The following is a 20075-nucleotide window of genomic DNA, read 5'->3' as shown; positions in this document are numbered from 1 at the left end:
TCCAAGAAATCTCCCAAAGAACCAGGGGGACGGTAGAGAACAACAATGTGTAGTTGAACCGGATGAGTAACCGTCACAGCATGGAACTCAAAAGTCAGTGGGATAAAGAGTGGAAGCGAGTAGGGAGAGAAACACCATTTGGGTGAGATGAGTAAACCTGTACCTCCACCCCGACCAGAGGGTCTGGGTGTGTGGCTGAAGGAGAAGGCCGAGGAGAGAGCAGGTAGACGTGTTGTCTGCTGTGATCCAGGTCTCAGTGAGAGCCAGGAAGTCAAGCGACTGCTCCATGGCAAAGCCAGAGATGAAACCGGCCTTGCGGTTGGCTGACTGACAGTTCCAGAGGCCTCCTGTGACAAGGTGCTGGGTGTGAGTAGAACGGGTAGGAAGGATAACCGAGGAGGGGTTCCGGTACATGAATGAACGAGTCCTATAGTAACTACGAGTAGAGATACGCACAGGTATGGAAAAGACACACATATTCACAAAATGGTGGAATACACAGCCACCACGAAGACTCCAACGGAAGACTCCTATGTCTTTGTCCTCCGAGTCTTCTTATGTAAATTGTTTTGTTTTGCCTTTTTATGCTGATTAACCATGGTCACACATTTCACATAAAACCATAATCATGGGTATGTTTGAATAACAAAATAAGTTTTCTTCTTGTTCAATTGAACAAGCTATAGGTGTTTTTATAAATCAATCTTTCATTAAATACATTGAAGAGAATAAACAATCAGGAAACACAGACGCATGGAATAAACATGATGTAAAGACTCGACTCAAAGGAAGACATCCAGTGTTCTGCACTGCCTCTGGTAGTCACTGAGAAAGAAATAGAGCAACTATATGTAACAATCACACCTTCATGGCATACTTTGTATTATCAAGTAATAAGTGTGTAATGAGATAAGCAGTAGTTAATACTTACACAGAAAACAAACTATCTTTTGTATTTGGTTCATTGGGATATCAGATCGCACAATGACAGAAGGCGATGAATGCAAACATGAAACAAAGGCGGCAAACAATAGGTCAGAGGGTGGAGTTAAGTCAGGGCACGCAACATGACGTTTTACTTCTTTGAAGCAGCAATAACGAGCAAATGTACCCGAAGCAATGTGGATGATAGTTGATGGAAACTTCCACCTTCCCTAATGTAGATTATTAAGTATATATAAATAATTATAATATGTGTTCTTAATTCAGTTCAACAGCACGTCAGCCCCCTTTTGTTTCTCTTCATTTCTTGTCTTTCTAAAAAAAAAAATGGCTGTTAGTCTAATCAAACGTGTATTTCCCAAAGTTTACAGTATTGTTTGTTACAAATATCCTCCTTGTGTTAACTCCCTCCACTGCAGCTAAGTGAGGACATATTATATTTAGGAAAACAGAATTAATCAAAAAAAGCAATTCTAAAAATATTGTTGGCGTTAACATGCAACTTGTAGAAGGATGATCAGGAGAAATACTGAATGATCAATAACTGTACTGACGAAAATATTATTGTATGGGCATAAATCATTCAATTTTTAATTTGAATAATTGAGGACTATTAACATTTAAATAAAACATGTTGGCATGACCCTGAGATGGACTGGCGGCCTGTCCAGGGTGTCCCCTGCCTTCGCCCTATGTCAGCTGGGATCGGCTCCAGTGCCCCCGCGACCCTAATGAGGATGAAGCGGTATTGATAATGGATGGATGGATGTTGGCATGACATGCAATAGCATATGTAATAGTGGATAAAGAAAATGGAAAGAAATAGTGATGATGATACACTGATGAATTAAAAACATGATTAATAGCCGTGAACATTAAAGAAAACCCATCTTGTAGACCCCATCTTCATGTGTTCATAAGATGTATATTGAGTATTATTACACAATACAGGGAGGTCAGAGGCTTCAAAACATGTATTTCACATTGTAATTAGTGCTGTGAAAAATAACGCGTTAACTCAGTTAATTCAATTACAGGTTTAACTAGTTTTTTTTTTTTTTACGCATTTAACGCATGCGCAGAATGAGCTTCCAATCCGTCTGTTGTTGGTCGTCTCTCCAGCAGCATGTCATTCTGTCTCTACGTGTCGCGTTAACACGACTCCGATCTCCGTCTCGCGCGCCGCAGAGCTCGGATGCCGGCGTGTGCGCGCACATCAGGACGAAAAAAAGTCACTTGCATAATAGTAGGGGAGACACTGGAGTTGATAAGCGTGTCTTCTTGTCTGATCAATACGCAACTGTGAGGTGCGCGAATGGACCGAGCGGCCAGCTGCTGATCACTCACTCAACGAACAGATGAATTTTTTTGGGAGCACCGAAGACCCATTTTGACCCAGGAAAAACCCTGAATGTATATATGGGATTAATCATGATTAATCCACAGAAACCTGTGATTAACCTGATTAAAATTTTTAATCGTTTCACAGCCCTAATTGTAATACATACATATAGATACGTCAATCAGTTTTGAGTACAGATTTCAGATTTGACATTTCCATGATATCAGATCGTGATCTCTTTTGATCTCCAGCTCTCGGTTACACAGATATTGTTTTCGTTCACATCTTTTATTTGAGATATTTTGGCAGTTGAATTTCCCTGCTGGGGGATGTGCAGCTCATTTAGCCATGTGATTTATTTTATTTCCTCAATTGTTCACAATATTCTTCTTTTGGGTGATTTTTAAAAGCATACTGTTGTGACACTGGTCTGTGGTTCTGAGGCTGACTGGTTGTACTGGTCAGTTGATCCACATACCACTGTCCCCAAATGATTTACTGTATATATGATACTCACTGATCAAATGGCACCCTCTCCTGGTAGAGACGAGGCCATCCTCCATCCGTTCACACTGCAGCTGGTTAAAATGTGATTCAAGGTCACGCTGGTTTGTGCCGCATTACTTTTCTTTTTCTTTTGGATTTTCCATACTCTGCATTACGCTCTCCTTTAGATGCCCTTGATCCTTTCTATTATATGTTAATGCTTCTGCTCAAAGCAAGCCTCGATGTCCCGATGTAACGGGTCAATGCCCGAGACTAAATGGTTTGATTTGCCTTTAATCAGGTGTCACATTCACAGCAATTGCCAAGAAGGTGAGTTGTTGAGCTGGGCAGTGGAGCGTGTCAGTGCCTTGCTCAGAGGCAGCTTGTTTCATTAGAGATGGGGAGCACATTTTGAAACTCACAAGCCTTATATTCCCTGATGACTTTAGGCTCAGCATTACCCCAAATGACTGTGCTGCCTGTGACATGGTTGTTCTAAATTATCTGTAAGAAAAATGCACATGTAGAATTAAAGGCAACATATGGTGATTAAAGGAAAACGTAAGTAGCTCAAATCTTCCAACAAAACAGGCCAAAATACTGTAACGTGTGTTGTCTGCGCAGTGGTGAGCAGTTGGCGTTGGTGTTCTTAAGATTGTGGTAATCTGCTTAGTGTCGGTAAGTACCCAGCTAGAAGCCAGCCAGCGTCCAGATTGTCTCTTCCTGCCCCAGATATGCGACTCAGACAATAACAAAGCGAGGCTCGAGGAAACATGTGGCGCGATCGCTTCACTGGCACGAAATATGCACCTCCTCTCCTTCAGGAACTGCATTGACAGAGTCGTGGAAGAGGTTCTGGTTGGTCCCCTCAACTCGAAGATGTTTGGCAGCGTCTCTAAGAAGTGGTTTGTGAAGAAGCAGAAGAGGCACCAGCACAGGTCTGGCAGGAGGCCGTGCACCAGGAAGAAGAAGAGATGGGCGTCCAAGATCCTCAAACGGCACCGCCAAAAGATCCTGAGCGAGCTGGACGTCAGCGCGGTGCTTCCCTACCTGGTATATGATAAGGTTTTCACACTGGGGGAGTATAAGGAGATACTGGGACACGAGTCCAGCAAGAAACGGACGGAGGTATTCTTGGACCATCTGTCCTGTAAGGGGCCGGCTGCATTCTGTTCATTCTGCTCTGTTTTGGAGGAAGAGTGTCCTCACCTGCTGACTTCCTTTCTGCTGGATGAAAAAGGTACAACCATTGATCCGCCACACATTACGTTAATGACCGACACCAAAAGCTAAAGGCAGGTGTTCCTGTATGTGTTATTACATTATTATAACATTCCAGTGTCCATGAGAACAAAACAGCATTACATCTCTTCAATGTGTCGCTGCTCTCCTCTTGTTGGTCCAGTGTTATCTTGTGTGGCATTGGTTTTTCTGCGAGAAAATTAAAACAAACCAAAACAACTAAAGGGAAGAATACTACTTTGCAGTAAGCTACCGCCACAGACTAAGAGCCAGCTAAAATAGCCTCTTAAATCTGGATGTCTGAGGGGATTACTGAGCCGCCAGCGATCCCAACTAGCCACTCACAACATATGGCCTCAGCGTGGCTGTAACGTCTGCAGCTCTGTGCTGCACTTGTATTCACAGAAGACTGAATACTCTCAAGACAATGACCCGCATTTACAGCACAGTGTTATCAGTGGATAATATCCATCAATTACAATCCTGTAAATCCTCTTATGTAGTCAACCAGTCAGAGGGGAATGTGTGTAAATTAGCAGAGCCATAAAAAGTGTCTTGTATATTAATCTTTTCCTACAGATGGTGCCCCGCGACAGGCCAGGAACGGGGGACTCCCAGTGCCCCCTAACAGTCCAGGAGAGCAACCTCTGTGCTCCCCTCCCACGTACACCGACCCCGTGTTTGACTCCAGGTGAGAGCAAATGGACATTTCAGTGAAGTTGAGAAACTCACGTATGAAGGGTTTTAACGTCTGATGGATGTATAAATTGATACATTCCAAACTGTGTTATAACGTGTAACAAACTTTAGACAAACTAAATATCGGTGATGCGGTTAAAGAAAAGGCCCCTTAAAGAGCTTAGGTTTATGCTTTCATTTATATTTCTCAATGATGTAATTGATTACAATCACAATTCCTGGTGCCAGCCAAAATAGCTAATTTTTTATTCTGATGTTGGTTGATTGTGTCTAGAAAACACAGACAGGTGCGGACACATTGTCTTTTGTTATTGTGATCCACTCATCTCACACTCAAGGAACATTTGCAACATCAAGTGTTTTTTGAATGGATCCACACAGGCATCCGTGTCTGCCCGGCAGTTACCAAACCACTGTGTCTGCTTTTTTATTTTCTAATTCAAGATTCCAAGATGTTTTATTTGTCACATACACACACAGGGTGTGCAGTGAAGTGTGTGTGTGTGTGTGTGTGTGCCCTAAGAGGGCAGTTGTGTGTGGTCTATGGGGGGTCCTGGTGAGGTGGAGTTCACAATCCTGATGGCCTGAGGAAAGAAACTCCGTCTCAGTCTCTCTGTTCTTGCAAGCGTGACGGAGGCGCCTGCCTGACCGCAGCAGCTGAAACAGTCTGTTGGTCCTGCAGGGTGGGAGTGGTAGGTCCAAAAGCGCTCAGCAGCGCACTACTCTCTGCAGACCTTCCTGTCCTGAGGCGAGCAGTTGCCAAACCAGGCTGTGATGCTTCCTGTCAGGACGCTCTCTACAGCTCCAGAGTAGAAGGACTGAAGGATCCTGCTGCTGCTTTTCTCACCAGAGTGTCTGTGTTCCATACCCGCTCACCCTCTCCACAGTAGTCCTCCGTTAATCCCAGTGAGTACGTCCTCTGTTGTTGTACCCTCCTAAAGTCCACAATCAGCTCCTTAGTTTTGGTGACATTCATGATGAGGCTGTTGTCCTGGCACCAGAGTGACAGATCACTCGTCGTTGTCGGAGATCAGGATGATGGTGTTGACACAGTCATGTGTGGGAGTACAGTAGGTAGGGGCTGAGGCGCCTGGGGGGGGGATGTTGTTCAGTGAGAGGAGGGGAGTGTGTCTGCCCCCACACTGACCACCTGTGGGCTGGGTCAGGAAGTCCAGGATCCAAGCACACAGGGGTGTTCAGTCCCAGCTCAATCAGCTTGCGGGCCAGTCTGGAGGGGACTATGGTGTTGAAAGCTGAACTATAATCAATGAACAGCAGTCTCACATAGCCGCCCCTCTGGCTGTCCAGATGAGATCCATGGAGGAAGGAGAGGAAGGCGCAGATGTAGTCCTTTATCTCCTTCAAGCATTTTCCACCACGAGGGTGAGGGCCACGGTCGGTAGTCATTCATACATGCCTCTTGAAGCAGCGGGGGACACCGGACAACACTGGCTAGGCTAGTTAGCACAGGTCTTCAGTACTCGCCAGATATGCCATCTGGACTGCAGCTTTCCTGGTGTTGACCAGCGTGCATCCCCACGCGCACGCTAACGTGTTGTTGACGTGAGGCTTAGCTTGCGCTGCTGCTTGCTCCCCAGTACAAACGCATTCAAATGAGGTATGAGTTCTGTGCTGGCCGGCACACTCCACATTGCTGGCATGTCTCTGGTAGGTGATAGTGTCTCCGTCCAGCCCCTGCCATGGCGCCTGGTGTCGCGCTGCTCCTCCATCTGTGATTCCTCTGTCTCGGTACCTCCTCCTGCCTTCTTCACCGCCTCCTCAGTCCATAGACCGCTGCCTTGTACTGCCCATGTTGCCGGATACAAGACCGTAGCAGGCAGCATACGGCGCTCACAGCTTCACGGATGGGTTAGGACCTAACTTTTTTTTACGGGGGGGGGGGAGTCGTTAAGCGTTGCTGTTAGCTCATTGCTACTTCGCAAAACTCGCTGACGCCACTGATGTCCCAGTCGACGACACGCAGAGCGTCCTGTAGCCACCGCACATGCACCGTTCCTACCGCTTTCCTCAGCGATCCTTTGTTTATACTCCCGAAGAAAAAATGGCATGGTCTGATTTCCTTTCGGGAGAGGAGAGAGCTTGCTGCTCTCTTTGAATGGCGATAGCAGTGGTCGGTCCAACTTCCCTCTGGTAGCAGCACAAATGTGCTGGTGAAAGTTCGGCATGACTTTTTTTTTGCCTGTTAAAAGTCCCCAGCCACCACCACAGCCTGGGATACGTGATGATATGCCGACATGACACATCACATCATGTAGGATGTGTCCGTGCGTGTCCGCTGTGGGTGGTGGTGGTAATGTGATGGACCAGCTGAACTCCCCGGGAAGGTGGGAAGGTGAAATGCATGAGATGATCGCCATCCAGGTCCAGGTCGCAGGAACGAGAGAGAGAGTTAATGTTCTTGGGGTCACAAACCTCCACATTTAACAGACACTTCTTCTCTGTCTGCACTGCAAAAAAGAGAAGGACTGGGTTGGGCATGATGACTCCATCCGCACCAGCCAGTCAGCCAAAGTTTCCAGACAAAAGATGTTACAATCCCGCATGTCCGTGGAATCTGATCCTTGCCCTAAAATCCTCCCCCTCCGCTCTCGCGTTTCGATGTTTCCGCTGTAGCCGCTCCACACTGTTGTTGTGGTTCGCGTGCAATCTCTGCCTGCCGCCTGGATCGATGAAAAAAAGACAAAAAACCTTGTTTTGCGCAAAAGTTTATAAACACAAAACTAAGAGCAATAATCTCCGCGGAGCTGCCGCGACGGCGACTGGACACAGCCGCGCCATCCAAAATGTGGCAACGGCAACTTGATGGAAAAACGTGATGGCCTATCGGAGATTATAGATCGAAGAATCCATCTACGTCTTATTGCTTTGCATGGGTTGTGTGTAAAATGTGGTTCCAGTGTGCTAACAGTGTTGCTCCTCTGTGCTCGGTTGCTTTATGAAGCTGTGCATGGCAGCATGTCCAGAATGATGGATGTTGTTGTATCATTGCATCAATGTCTTGCTCTGTGGTTTCTGCACTGGCCTGTTGGCATGCTTGTGTAGTTACCTTCGCATTGAAAATGCCGGAAGGTTATGTTTTGATCGCCGTGTAATTATTTATTTATTTATTTGTATGCGTGTTATTCGCAAAACTCAAAAAGTATTGAACCGAATCGCATGAAATTTGATGGGATGATTGTTTATTATCCGGGGACCAGTTGATTAGATTTTGGGATCGATCGGGTCAAAGGTCATGAACAGGTCAAATCTTCTTGAATCACATGGAATTTGGTGGGATGATTGGTTATTATCCGGGGACCATTTGATTAGATTTTGGGATCAATCGGGTCAAAGGTCAAGGTCAAGGTCATGGAAAGGTCAACATCTTTTTTTACCATAGCACGATACATTTTTGTCCAATTGGCATGCAACTAATGCCAAAATGTTCATAATTCAATGCCCAATCTTAATTAATAAATACACGGCGATCAAAACATAACCTTCCGCATTTTCAATGCGAAGGTAATAAATAAATAAAGTGGTGAAAATATGTATCGGATATTTTGGAGAAATTATTCCAGAGACTTCAAAAATCAATGCAGAGAAACGATCGAAGCGGCATGTGGTGCTCCAACACTAAGACACTTTATGTTGTTTTTTCCTTTAATTTTGGGCCCATCTGTATAGTTGAATTAATTTGGCAGAAATTCTCTTGCATAATTGAAGGCTTTTGCAGCACAATATTCAAGTCTTGAATTGGTGATTCATATCTGAAATGACAGAAAAGAGGAGCATAAAATGACATCTGCTGAGCTATTCTTTTGTATATGACGGCCGCAGCAGTCCAGTACCCTGGTCCTGCGAGGCTTTTTTTGTCACTGCATGTCAGGCCCTGTGAATGCATCATGACTGAGTGTAGGTGTCTTTATGGGTGTGTGTGTGTGTGTGTGTGTGTGTGTGTGTGGACCCCTGGAGAGTACCCTTGGCCCAGCTAACACTGCAGGGGGAGGGGAAGCAGGGAGCAGTTGACATTGTATATATATATATATATATATATATATATTTGTGTGTGGGTGTTAGTGCTTGCTTGGATGTGATGCCTGAAGTGATGGAACAGACAAGCTGATATGCTCCCTAGACCGTTAGGAAGGCCTCTTTAATGTATGACAGCTAAGTCAGCATGGAGACAGCTATCCCAGTGGTCTGGCCCTGGGCACTGACACACACACACACACACACACACACACACACACACAGACAGGCTGACAGAAACAGACCAACACACAACACAGCATAGCAGCACACACACAGCCAGAATAGTCCCAGATGCAATACCTCTAACAAGGCAATGTAAGTCCCTTTTGAAATTGTATTTCAGAGTTAGATACTTGATTTGAACGCATGTCAAAGAATCTTGAGTTCAGCTGTGAGCAGTGATGCTAACAGCTGTTGGTGTAAAGGGAGGATGCTTTTTGTTGCTTCTGTGTTGGTCTTTTATGTCTTCCTGCATGTGATAGCTGTTAATAGAGGGCTGATTCAGATTTACTAATTGGGACTAAAAATGGCATAATCATTTGTTTATTCACTCTCCGGAGAAGTAGGACAGAAACAGCCTCAAGTCATGGAAGCTCCTCTTCAGAATGCATGTGCCAGCATGTGTCCCTGTGTGACAGAGGGAAGCAGGTCTGCAGCTATACTCCTTACAGATGTGGAAACAGTCTGGGAGTATGTTCCTCGTGGAAAACTGCTTCTGTGTTTGCTTTTCACCTTCCTGGTCTGCACACTTTCTCTGATCCACAGCAGAAGAGCAGATAGATTGTTAGCTGTGTGGGTTCAAAGAGACACTGTGTTTATTAGTTTGGCTATCCATGTCCACCGCTGGTTAGAATCCCACCGACTTAGAGCGAACATGCAGCATTTAATCACATCTCTGGGTTTCCGTCTTAAAGGACCTGTGCATCACTGTAAGAGCAGCTCGGGAACCGGTGTGAGGCTGATTGAATCCAGTCTAAGGGCCGTTCACTGCCATACGGTTTTCATGGGACTGTTTTTGAAACCAGCATTAAAAAACATCAAGAGCCATCGCCTGAATTAAAGTGCATTAAATGCATGATTACGCAGAATTATTGTTAGGATAGCTGGCTTATTTTTCTTCTTTTATAGCTGCAGGATATCTCACTACAGAGGATGTGTGATTCCCCAGGATGTGCTGGCCATGTGTAAAGATCTATGTGGCCTTATATGTACTGTATATGTGAGGCTGCAGCGATGATGTAAGTCACCGTGCCTTCATCCATAAGTGGAAAGAATTAGATGCTGGCAGGTCAAGGAGGAGGAGGAGGAGAGGAGGAGGAGGAGGAGGAGGGATTAGCTGGAACTGTGAGGTTATGCTTCTCTGTGCTGATGACTCACCTCACAGCATATAGAGAGAAAGCACTGCGACAGCACTGAGGTGTGACTGTGTGTGTGTGTGTGTGTGTGTTTCATTACTCTTGTTCTTCTTGGTGCAGTGCATTCATGTGAAGAGGACTTTCTCTGTGAACTTCTTTCTCCTCTCTCTTTGGTGCAAAAGTAATAAATCACGGTAGTGGTTCTCGGGGCTTCGGTCCAGGTTTGTCTCCTCCGGGAGAAGCCTCCGAGTCCTACAAACCAGCTTTGATTTTGCTGTACAGAAAAAGAGAGTCTCAGGACACAAGAAAGAAGAGCAGCCCCGTCTGTCCTATTTACTTGCTTGGAAAAGGGCTTTTCGTGTTTTGCGCATATACGTGTGCCGGTGCATCTCTGTGTGAGCGTGCTCGTGCAATAGCAGATGTCAGCAGTGGGTTCTCATGTGAGAAGGGTAATGATGGGGCCGGCTGCTCCGAGCCGTTACTGTCGAGATGCAGAGGAGGGACGCCAATGCAAAATCAAAGTGCTGCATGCAGCTGGCTTCAGACTGCAGCACAGCCACTGACCCACTGCTGTCTCAACGTTTCCCCACTGACACACTGTTACTGGTTCCCATACTCGCTCCCTGTACTGTGTGTGTGTGTCTATGAAAGTGAGAGAGAAGGCTGGTGTGTGTGTGTGTGTGTGTCCCTAACAGTTTCCCCATCCACTAATGATTGCTGTGTCCTACATGTCTGGTAATGACGAGCCGTAGCATCTGATCAATCAGGAGAGTCATCTGGTGGCATCCAAGTCAATGGGAGGTGACAGAGTGCGCTGCTGGTAGTTTTGTTGCTGCTCTGATGATTCCATTAGTGGTGTATTAGTTGAGTGTTGATTGGATAAAAAAAAAAGGCTAGTAACAGGGAGCAGCGACATGTTCTGTATGAAGAATCATTCTTCACTATATAGAGATTGTTAAAATACCAAGGTCACCCCACCAACACCAAAACGACAGGTTCACTTCTTTTTTCATTGTGTGGGGTTTTCCGCTCTTACGTTGAAGGACAATGTCATTGTGCGACACAGGATTGCACAATGACATGCGGTTGCAGACCGATGTAAACACAAAAAGAAACGCGGAACAAAATAAAACAAAAAAACATCATCAGAAGAAATGTCATTCGCTGCAAAAAATATATATTTTGGCTGACATCTTAACATGAAAAAAATCATCCTTCAGGTAAACATTGTCAATCAACTCGACAATGCTTATGTGCGTATATGCAAAGCTCTTTGGCTCCACCTGAGTCCTGCGCTCGGTCCTGTCTCTCCTCCCTCTCCTTCTTGGGCGGTCGACTCCATCTTCGATGGCGTTGCTGCACTTTATCCAATCCACAGACTTCCTTCTCTGATCTTGACGTTGAGATTTTCTATGTCGTGTTTTTTACGCGCATCCACCAATAAACACGAAAACACAACAAATTAAAACAAAACTGTAGTCTGTGGGAGCTAACGGCGTATACGTGCGCCACTGGCATGAATATAATTATTACATTTGGGTGAAACAATGAGTGAAAAAATAGAAGCCTAAAAATATTTAGCAAAATGAACGTATGTAAACTAATGATTGCCATACCCACCGAATTCAGAGAGACGGTCTCAGTGGGAGCTGATTGAATTACATGTTTTTTGAACGGTACTGATTCCATTACACATATTCTGTTTCAAACCCAGAGATACTGTAAGTGGAGAATCCAAGTTATTGTTTATTTCAAAGATATTTTACTCTCTATCTACTGTGCAGATATTCCTCTCTTCAGCAAAAGCTACATGGGAGAATTGTTGGACACATGAGCACGACATGAATTTAGGTTCCTTTAATGCCCTGAAGGGTTTTCTGCTTCCAGTCAGCCAGAAGTAACTAACTGGCAACCACAAAAAGAGCTGTTTTTTTATAAATATATAAATAAATATAAATAACAGCTCTTTTTGTACAGAAATCAGAAAAGGCCTGATGTTCATTGTCTTCATATTACATTGGTATTTGCTCTAAATTTAAAGCTATACAAACTCAGATGTTTATTTTAGTAATAGGGGCTTTCACTATTGATTTTATTCCACATAACCACACAATGCAGCATATTTAAACAGGCAGTCATATGTTTACCTTACACTTGCCAAAGAGAGGTTTGCATAATGCACACACTATGTGGAGGATACTTTCATCCATAGAGCCCTAACGTGTCATAGGTCCATACATTAATAACAACAAGAGCCAACGAGGGCTTCGTTCCCCTGATGCTAGCGATGCTCCGCCTGTTTAGCTTTTATAGTAGAAATCTTCCGGAAAACGGCACAGTTCCTCAAGTTAATTTTCAACATGTGCTTCGGTCTGATTTTTTTCTAATTAACAAACCAGATAATCCCTTTATCACATAATGCGTATAACAGCTATCGTGGTATTGTATTCCTCATAGCCGATAATATAGGATCCTCAGTTTCCTTTTATCTGGCCTCCTCCGACCTCCGGTGCTGTCAGCATCTCTGTTAGGTCCGTCAGGTCTGGTGAGCGTAAGAAGTGCATCTCTCGACTCAGGTGAGCACTTTTCTACTCCTCTAAGACTTCAAAGTCTAGACTAATCGACTTCCTTTGAAGCTTAGAACGGCACAAGTGTGTCAGTCTATTGACCGAAAAAAACACCCCCGCCAGCCTCTGTTTGCTGCTGATGACGGGCAGTGTGGGACAGCTGCTGCGCACCTCCATGAATGAAATACCAAGCCACTGTTTAAGCTGCTGTGGAACTGAGATGCGCATGTTCTATGTCACGCATCAACAAATGTCACATGAACATAACATTATTTATGGACAAGGTATACTATACTATGTTGTTCTTCCTCAAATGGGAGGACGTATGTTCAGTGTCACCAAGACAACTCTTGTATGTATACTTTTAACCCTCAATATCAAGAGTTCCTAACAGGCTCTGTAAGACGGAAGGTGTAAGAAACTTGTGAAAAATGAAAATATGGACGAGTACATTATTGTGAAAATGTGGAAAAGACTATTACACATATATATGGTAGCAGATAGGAGAGGTTTAAAACACAAAGGGTTCATAAACGAGAGACAGAATTATAACAATCAAATGTGTATCATAGGTGTTTCAAGGTGAAACAATCTAATGAAATTAGTTAAGTGGAATAAGCCCATTAAAATGTCCAATAGCTGGAGGACACTTGACTTTTAGAATAATTGTCTTTCTCATCCATCCAACTTACTTTATCTGTGTATCAATTCATCAATTTATGACTGTACAGTTCAAATAGAAATGGACATTTGTCCTGCTCATGCCCGTGCCGATCACATTTATTGTAATAGACTGACAATGTTTGAACACATGATGGTGCAACTTGCAGTGTCAGGTAATGGACTGTACCAATAGTGCAAGATGTTGCACATGACATACAAACAGATAAACTCAGATGTGGCCTGCTTGGACACAATTGTATAATTTATTAAAGAAATGCTGCGTTTGTGTCTGGAACTCCAGAGAACAGAAACGTACGCAGGTGAAGCAAATTGGTAACTGAGAGCTGCCTGAAAGGAGTGTCAATGTCTGTCCGTCTCGATAAGTTATAGTGTACGACTTCAATGTCAATGTTAAAACCCTCTTCAGCCATCTCATTCATCCAAGTCAGATTAACAGAAGGACGGCCCCTCGAACACTTTCCATAGTCGCCTCCCTAACGTCTTTGCACGTGACCTTTAAGTTTAATTAACATTCAACTGTTTCATGTTGAAAATCTGCCATTTTGCATCATAAGTAAAGCCAAGAGAAACATTTCTAATCTGTATGTATCATTGTGCGTACTACTTTGATTGTGTATCGATTATCATGTTATACAGTAACATTCAGGCGTAATCTAGGATGTGTTGTTGATCTGCTCGTTTACCAAAGATCTAACTGAGTAAGGCATTTAAGATAAATAATAATCGCCAAGGAGTATGATAAGAATTATTATAATAATCACAATTATTATTATGATCTCATGTAGCTCCTACACGCACAGTACTTTCACTTTAAATTCACACTGTGAGCTTGGAGGTTCATTATTTAACTTTGTGACTTTAGATTTATTTCAATTACTCCAAATGTATCGAAGCGTGCGACTTGACGTCCACTGAAGAAACGAAAAATATCGTCTGAGACAAACATCCAATCTACTTGGAACGATGAGGAGACGATAATCTTCCTCAAATTAATACAGGAAACTAACATAAATGTCTTATTTACATGTTTAATACGTTATTTTCTTGACTTTGAGGTTCGACTGACACACTTGTAATCATCTTTAAGTCATTTTGTTCTTCTGCAGTGGCACCTGAGTGGAGAATAACGCCTCCCATTCTTTATCTCAGGGAACCAACCCAGAATATTATGTAATACTAGATGAACATTGATTTGCATTTGATTTGATTGATCTTCTGTACATGCGGCTAACATGTGCTAGAAACTGAAGCAGAGAAATGGAATTCAACATTCATTCATTTTACTGTGTGCACATGTGACATGTCAAAATGTCATCTGTGAAAAATGACACGAAACAGGAAATGGCCTCCAAGAAATCCCCCACCTCCAAGCAAAGGAGGAAGGGGGCTCAACCTGGTTCCTCTCCTGGAAGCCGTTGCTTGTTCCAGGAAGCACTGTGAGACACATTTACTTTATAAATAAGCTCCTTTAACAAGTAATTAAAGACAAACTAGACTTCTTAAACAGATGCTACAACTGAGCCCCTACAAATGAATCGGTCCATCTCCTCCCTCCCTCCCCTCCTCCTCCTCCTCCCGCCTCTCTCCTCTCTCCTCCCCTCTGACTACACACACACCCACACACTCTCTCCCCTACCTCACACACACACGGACGCCTGGACGCTGCAGCGTTTTTAAGAGAGTGTTTCCAGCCCTGGATAGGAGGGAGGAGGCAGGAGGCAGGAGGAAGGCGAAAATGCCCAAATCGTGACCGTGTTCACACCAAAAAAAAGAAGCAGAAGAAAAGAAAGAAAGACATTACACGCATCGGATGGATCGGCGATCTGTGGAGGCGCGCTAACACACGGTCAGAGTGTCATTGCAGACATGGGTCTCAGCCGTACGGCACCTCTCGCTCAGCTCCTCGGGAGTGTTTTCACTGTCAGTCCTTCAGCGCTGGAAATGGCGTTGTGATGCTGAGCATGGAAGACGCAGCGCAGGCGGATGCCAGGGAATAAAGAAATATATGATCACCTGTGCTTTTCATTGGGTTGGATTTTTTGTATCGGTGGATAGTACCATGGTGAATTACCAGAAATACATTACTGTTATGCAGCTGGCTCTGGGGGTGACCGCCTCCAACAAAGATCAGTGTCTTCCACCCAGGAAGCATATGTGGTGAGTATGAATCTTGGGTGCGGAGGGTTTTGATGATGATGATGATGATAATGCAGGTTGGGAGAGAGAAAACAAAAGAAGATGAAGAAATAAATAAATAAAAATGCGATGAGCCGAGTTGTCGCCTCCCACCTCTTGTCAAATGATGAGCGGCTCACGGAGCCACGGTGTGCCCGCTCAATCTCCAAAATGACATAATATTCCGTTCGGCAACTGCAGCCAGTCTGCACCATGTTGCAAGCATCACGAACCCACAGTGGTCGATGCACAGTCGGTATCCGGCAATGGCTCTCCGCATGCCGGGAGTGTGTGTGCGTGGATGCGTTGTCTGTGCGCGGTCGTGACGCCTATAGTCCAATGGCTCAAGCTATCTCCGTTCTATCCACCGGGTTGTAAAGTTGAATGCGTAGGGATGATGTCATAGCATCATTATTGTTTCCTCGCCACCAACTCCATGTGCTTTAATGTAATATATGGCCTCCACTGCACTGCTGCTGTCACTGGAAATGTCACCACCACCATGCTCACCATGTCGTAAACCATTGCCCTTCCTCCTCAAAGCCCTCTTAACCCCACTGCTGTGTTGTAATTCATTAATAAAATGTAAAGCATGAAACATGATCCCCTCCTGTTGATATTTCATGTGCTGCAGGCCTCTGTACACCTCTCATTGCCATGTATATTAAACATGTTCAACCCATTCTCTGCTCTCAGCATGTGTGTTTGTGTCTCGTATCCACCTCGTCAGTGTCCTCATTACTCTGTGTGCCTGTATATTACAACCTCTCATTGTCTCTCTCCTCCTCGTTCATCTGTTTACTTTAAGACAGACTTTCATTCCTTTTTCCTGCTGTAAGCAGTTTGTCACCGAGGCTGCATCGTGTGTGACATGGTCATCTCTAATTACAGCCGGATTACCATCTTGTTTGAATGCAAAAACGGTTAATTGGGAGTCAATAGATTCAATGGGACTCTGGTAGCCAAGTGTCTCACACAAGCTCAAAATGTATCGCACGGTGCGGATCGGTTAACCACATAATGCAGTTACATCGCTGTGACTCCAGTGTGTGAAGGGCTGAACTATTATCGTCACCTCTATCAAGCCAAACTAAACCATCGTTTCACGCAAGGACAAAACACCGGTGCTGAAAATCTCTGGGCGTCATATTGTCTTGAAGGCGATCATCATGAATAAAGGAGGTTTACCAACATGCAATAAAATCCAAGTTTACATTATGTAAATAGTGTGTGTACAGATGTTTTTACAGTTTGGAGTTATTAATGGTGCAATAAGGCGGTTCGTGGTTTTTCAGAAACATGGCCACCATCTGTTCTGGACTCTCAGAGAAGAGGAGCGATGTCACCAAAGTGCTGCAGATATTGTTTATCTCTTGGTCTCTTTGGCTAATTATATATCTTAGTCGTCCTCTTATTAGCCCAGGTGTCCCCCTCATGAGAAGATAAGGGATTTCACTGAGACAAAGGACTCCTTTCATTTTTCTTCTGTCGTTGTTGTTCTGATATTTCTCCATATTCAAGCAGATTTTAGAAAGCGCTCTTCTTGTCTCCTCCACAGAAGTGCTCTTATTTAAAAGGCTAACCTTATGTAACTCTCCGAGCAAGCTCTGACCTTGTTAAAAAATAAAAATAAATGTAGAGCCAGAGTGAAAAGCAGCCGCCCCAGATTATTTGAGAGGGAGTTCTTCATGCACCTCCAACAATCCATTACTAAACACTGAGTGATCCATAAGAGTGTTTTTGTGTCTCAACTTTTTGTCACAGAGGACCATCCCAGGAGTTTGCTTCACTCCATTTACTCTCCCGGTGTTTGGGTACAACCAAAGATTTTATTCATCATGTTACTACGGTTTGGATGTTTAAATGTGAAAATGTTTTTCTACCTTTCAAGCAGGTGTTGTTTTATATAAATTTTCACACCGTAAAATTACTTGAAATGTACAATACTTGTTATTTATCTCACTGAATATCACGTCTGCTGGTCACAGTGTTGTTGCACTCTTTTCAAACCAATCTCCATTTAAAGTAACAACAATTAATCTTTGACAATAAAATATTGCAGACTTTGCATTCATAGTACCTGTAACAGATTACCCGCCTGTTGAACATTTGAAGAGACTTCTAATCCTTATTTGTGCTAATTCACCAATTGTGTAATATCAACACTATATACTATCATTGGGATTTTCAGATTGTTTAGTTATAATGTAAAAATAAAGGAGGATAATTTAAAATGGTCAACAGTAAAGTATGGACATAAGGAGATATAACTGCCATAGTCCTTTTGAAATATATAATTAGAGCATCCCTTTCATTAACATGCCTTATAAACAGAAAAGCTCTTCACAATATGGCTTGAGAACTAATACTGACTCATATCTTAAAGGCTCATCGGCTACAATTAGACACCAAAACCTCCAATTTGTTTTTAAAACCTATTTACGTCATACATTACATAGTGATAGCGAAATAATACATGAAATAAAGAATATGGGATTAATACTCATGAGAATAAGTATTAATCCCATGGTTGGGATTATTCTTATTAATACTCATTAATCCCCCTGGTTGTCAGACTCTGCTTCATAAGCATCATCGGTAAAAGTACAAATAATAGTAATAGTCAGCTGTAACGTGAATAGTTGTATCACACTTCCTTCCTTGTGGCTCTGAGCACCTTTTACAGAATGGGAGTAAATCTGAGTCGTTGCTCTTCCGCTTTGTTCTCATCCCTCTCATCTAAATATTAAACAAAAAAATGTGACAGCACACCTAATGGATGCGCTCTAATGCAATGCCATGTAGTGCGCAGTGTCCTCATTTAACAGGCTTGTGTTTTGGACATTTCTGTCTGGAGACCTTGTGAAACATGTGGTGTCCGTCCACCTGACTAATGCAGCACATCGTGACATTAGCATTACGGTTCAGGTGAAGTGCAGCAGCAGGTTTTGACACCTCATGAATCATAAACTCTCAGTGAATACCATATTAAGTTTTCTCAGAGCAAATAAACACAAATCAAGTATCTTACTTATCAGACATGAAGTACAAACAGGATTTTTATTATGATAAATGCACAGTGTAACATAAAGTGCCTTGGGTGGAAAAGTGTAGTTCATCATATTTTGTCATCTTCTCTCTGCAGGGATTTTGGAGAAAGATGCTCCATTGATAACTTGATGAATGAAACCTGTTTAGATCAACACTGCCCTATACCCACAGTGTGCCCATAATCAGAAAAGTGGAGAGAGAGAAAATCCTAAATGAAGCTATTATTTTAAAATGTCATGTTATTGTAAATTGTCTTAAATCTAGAGACATCTCTTTGATCTTATGAACTTCCGATCACCATTTATCCCTATTTTCCTTCCTAGAAACATTATTAATTGAGCAATAAAATAACCAATACTACCAGTGATAATACTACTATTACTACTAATAATAATACATGATACGTCACCTCAATAAAATATATTATTATTTTTTATTTGTCAACTCCCCGAACAAGGATTATGAAAAGCAATGCGCTTTTAGAGTTAGATCATTATTCCGTCATTGCAAATACATTTAGCATACAGATGTACAACAGGATGTGACATCACTGAAAAACACAGATTTTAAACAAAGCCAAACTCTTCATTGCATTCGAGTCCAGAATTTAAGCGTCCTGTTTTTAAGGTCGCTCTTTACATAATTGCGGCCTCTGTCCCACTTCTGGAGCTGCCTCCTGTTCTGATCTCTCAGCGTGTGGCGGTGCGATTACACACCGCTCTGCTCCCAACACTTATACCATCAACTGAACGAAGGCCGAGGCCACCGTGTACATCACATTCTCCTAAAATTAGAGAAGGCACAGCTCTGCTTTCCTTTGATAAAGACTAAATAGCAGCAGCTCTCTAAATTAGAAATAATTTTAACAAACAGATGTTCCTCTTGCCTGCAGTCTTAAAAAGCCATTCCCTTCTGCACACAACCAACGATTAGCATTAACCTGGTTTAATGAACTTTACACGCTGTTGCAAGCCTGCAGGGATATTACTACAAATGTGTTTATGTAATGTTTCCTCTTATTTTTAATTTGCACATTTTCTCCAAAAAGGAAAACAAAAACAAACAGATGGTGTGGTCACAGTGTATAGAGACAACTCCTTTTAGGCCTGCACTAATGTTGAATTAAATTGTGTATCTTTCACACTGTGCATGGCTTAATTAGTTTTATTGTGTCTCTGTGTGTCCCAGACACTGGTCAGGACTGCTCTTCTTGTTAAATGTTATACTAGCAGTGGGCAAGATGGGGGGGATGAAGCGTAATATTGCCTATTGACCTGCTGATAAAGCAGTGGCCGTTATTGCTCCATCTAATCGTACCTGATGGCTCCTCCAGGCAGACAGGGAACAGAGGGACGGCATAATGTCCTGCAACTGATGAATGTGTGTCTCTCATCCGTTGTAATAGCATCAGGCATCTGCTTGACCTTCCCTTATCTGTGAATTACACGATCACATTCAGTGGTGGTCGGTGTGCACCATCGGGGGTCTTTGCATTGA

The 20075-nt window shown here is 43.2% G+C and overlaps 1 protein-coding gene across 8 annotated transcripts in view; it reads left to right on the top strand.

Moving 5' to 3' along the window:
- The first annotated feature begins 3427 nt into the window (after window positions 1–3427).
- tjp1b (tight junction protein 1b) overlaps window positions 3428–20075 on the top strand; it is a 65616-nt gene continuing 48968 nt past the window's right edge. For 4 of the 8 annotated variants that reach the window (XM_056415800.1, XM_056415793.1, XM_056415794.1 and 1 more), the window contains exons 1-2: window positions 3429–4010; window positions 4592–4703. In XM_056415800.1, coding sequence (XP_056271775.1) covers window positions 3575–4010; window positions 4592–4703 — 548 coding nt within the window. In that variant the 5' untranslated portion in view covers window positions 3429–3574. Of the gene's footprint in view, window positions 4011–4591; window positions 4704–20075 lie in introns of all 8 variants that reach the window. The other 4 variants (XM_056415799.1, XM_056415797.1, XM_056415795.1 and 1 more) reach the window with 3 other exon arrangements.

Source organism: Pseudoliparis swirei, chromosome 6, assembly GCF_029220125.1.
Source record: "Pseudoliparis swirei isolate HS2019 ecotype Mariana Trench chromosome 6, NWPU_hadal_v1, whole genome shotgun sequence".
NCBI classification, from domain to species: domain Eukaryota; kingdom Metazoa; phylum Chordata; class Actinopteri; order Perciformes; family Liparidae; genus Pseudoliparis; species Pseudoliparis swirei.
The sequence above is the reverse complement of the archived record's forward strand: the minus strand, read 5'-3'. Positions and strand labels throughout refer to the sequence as shown.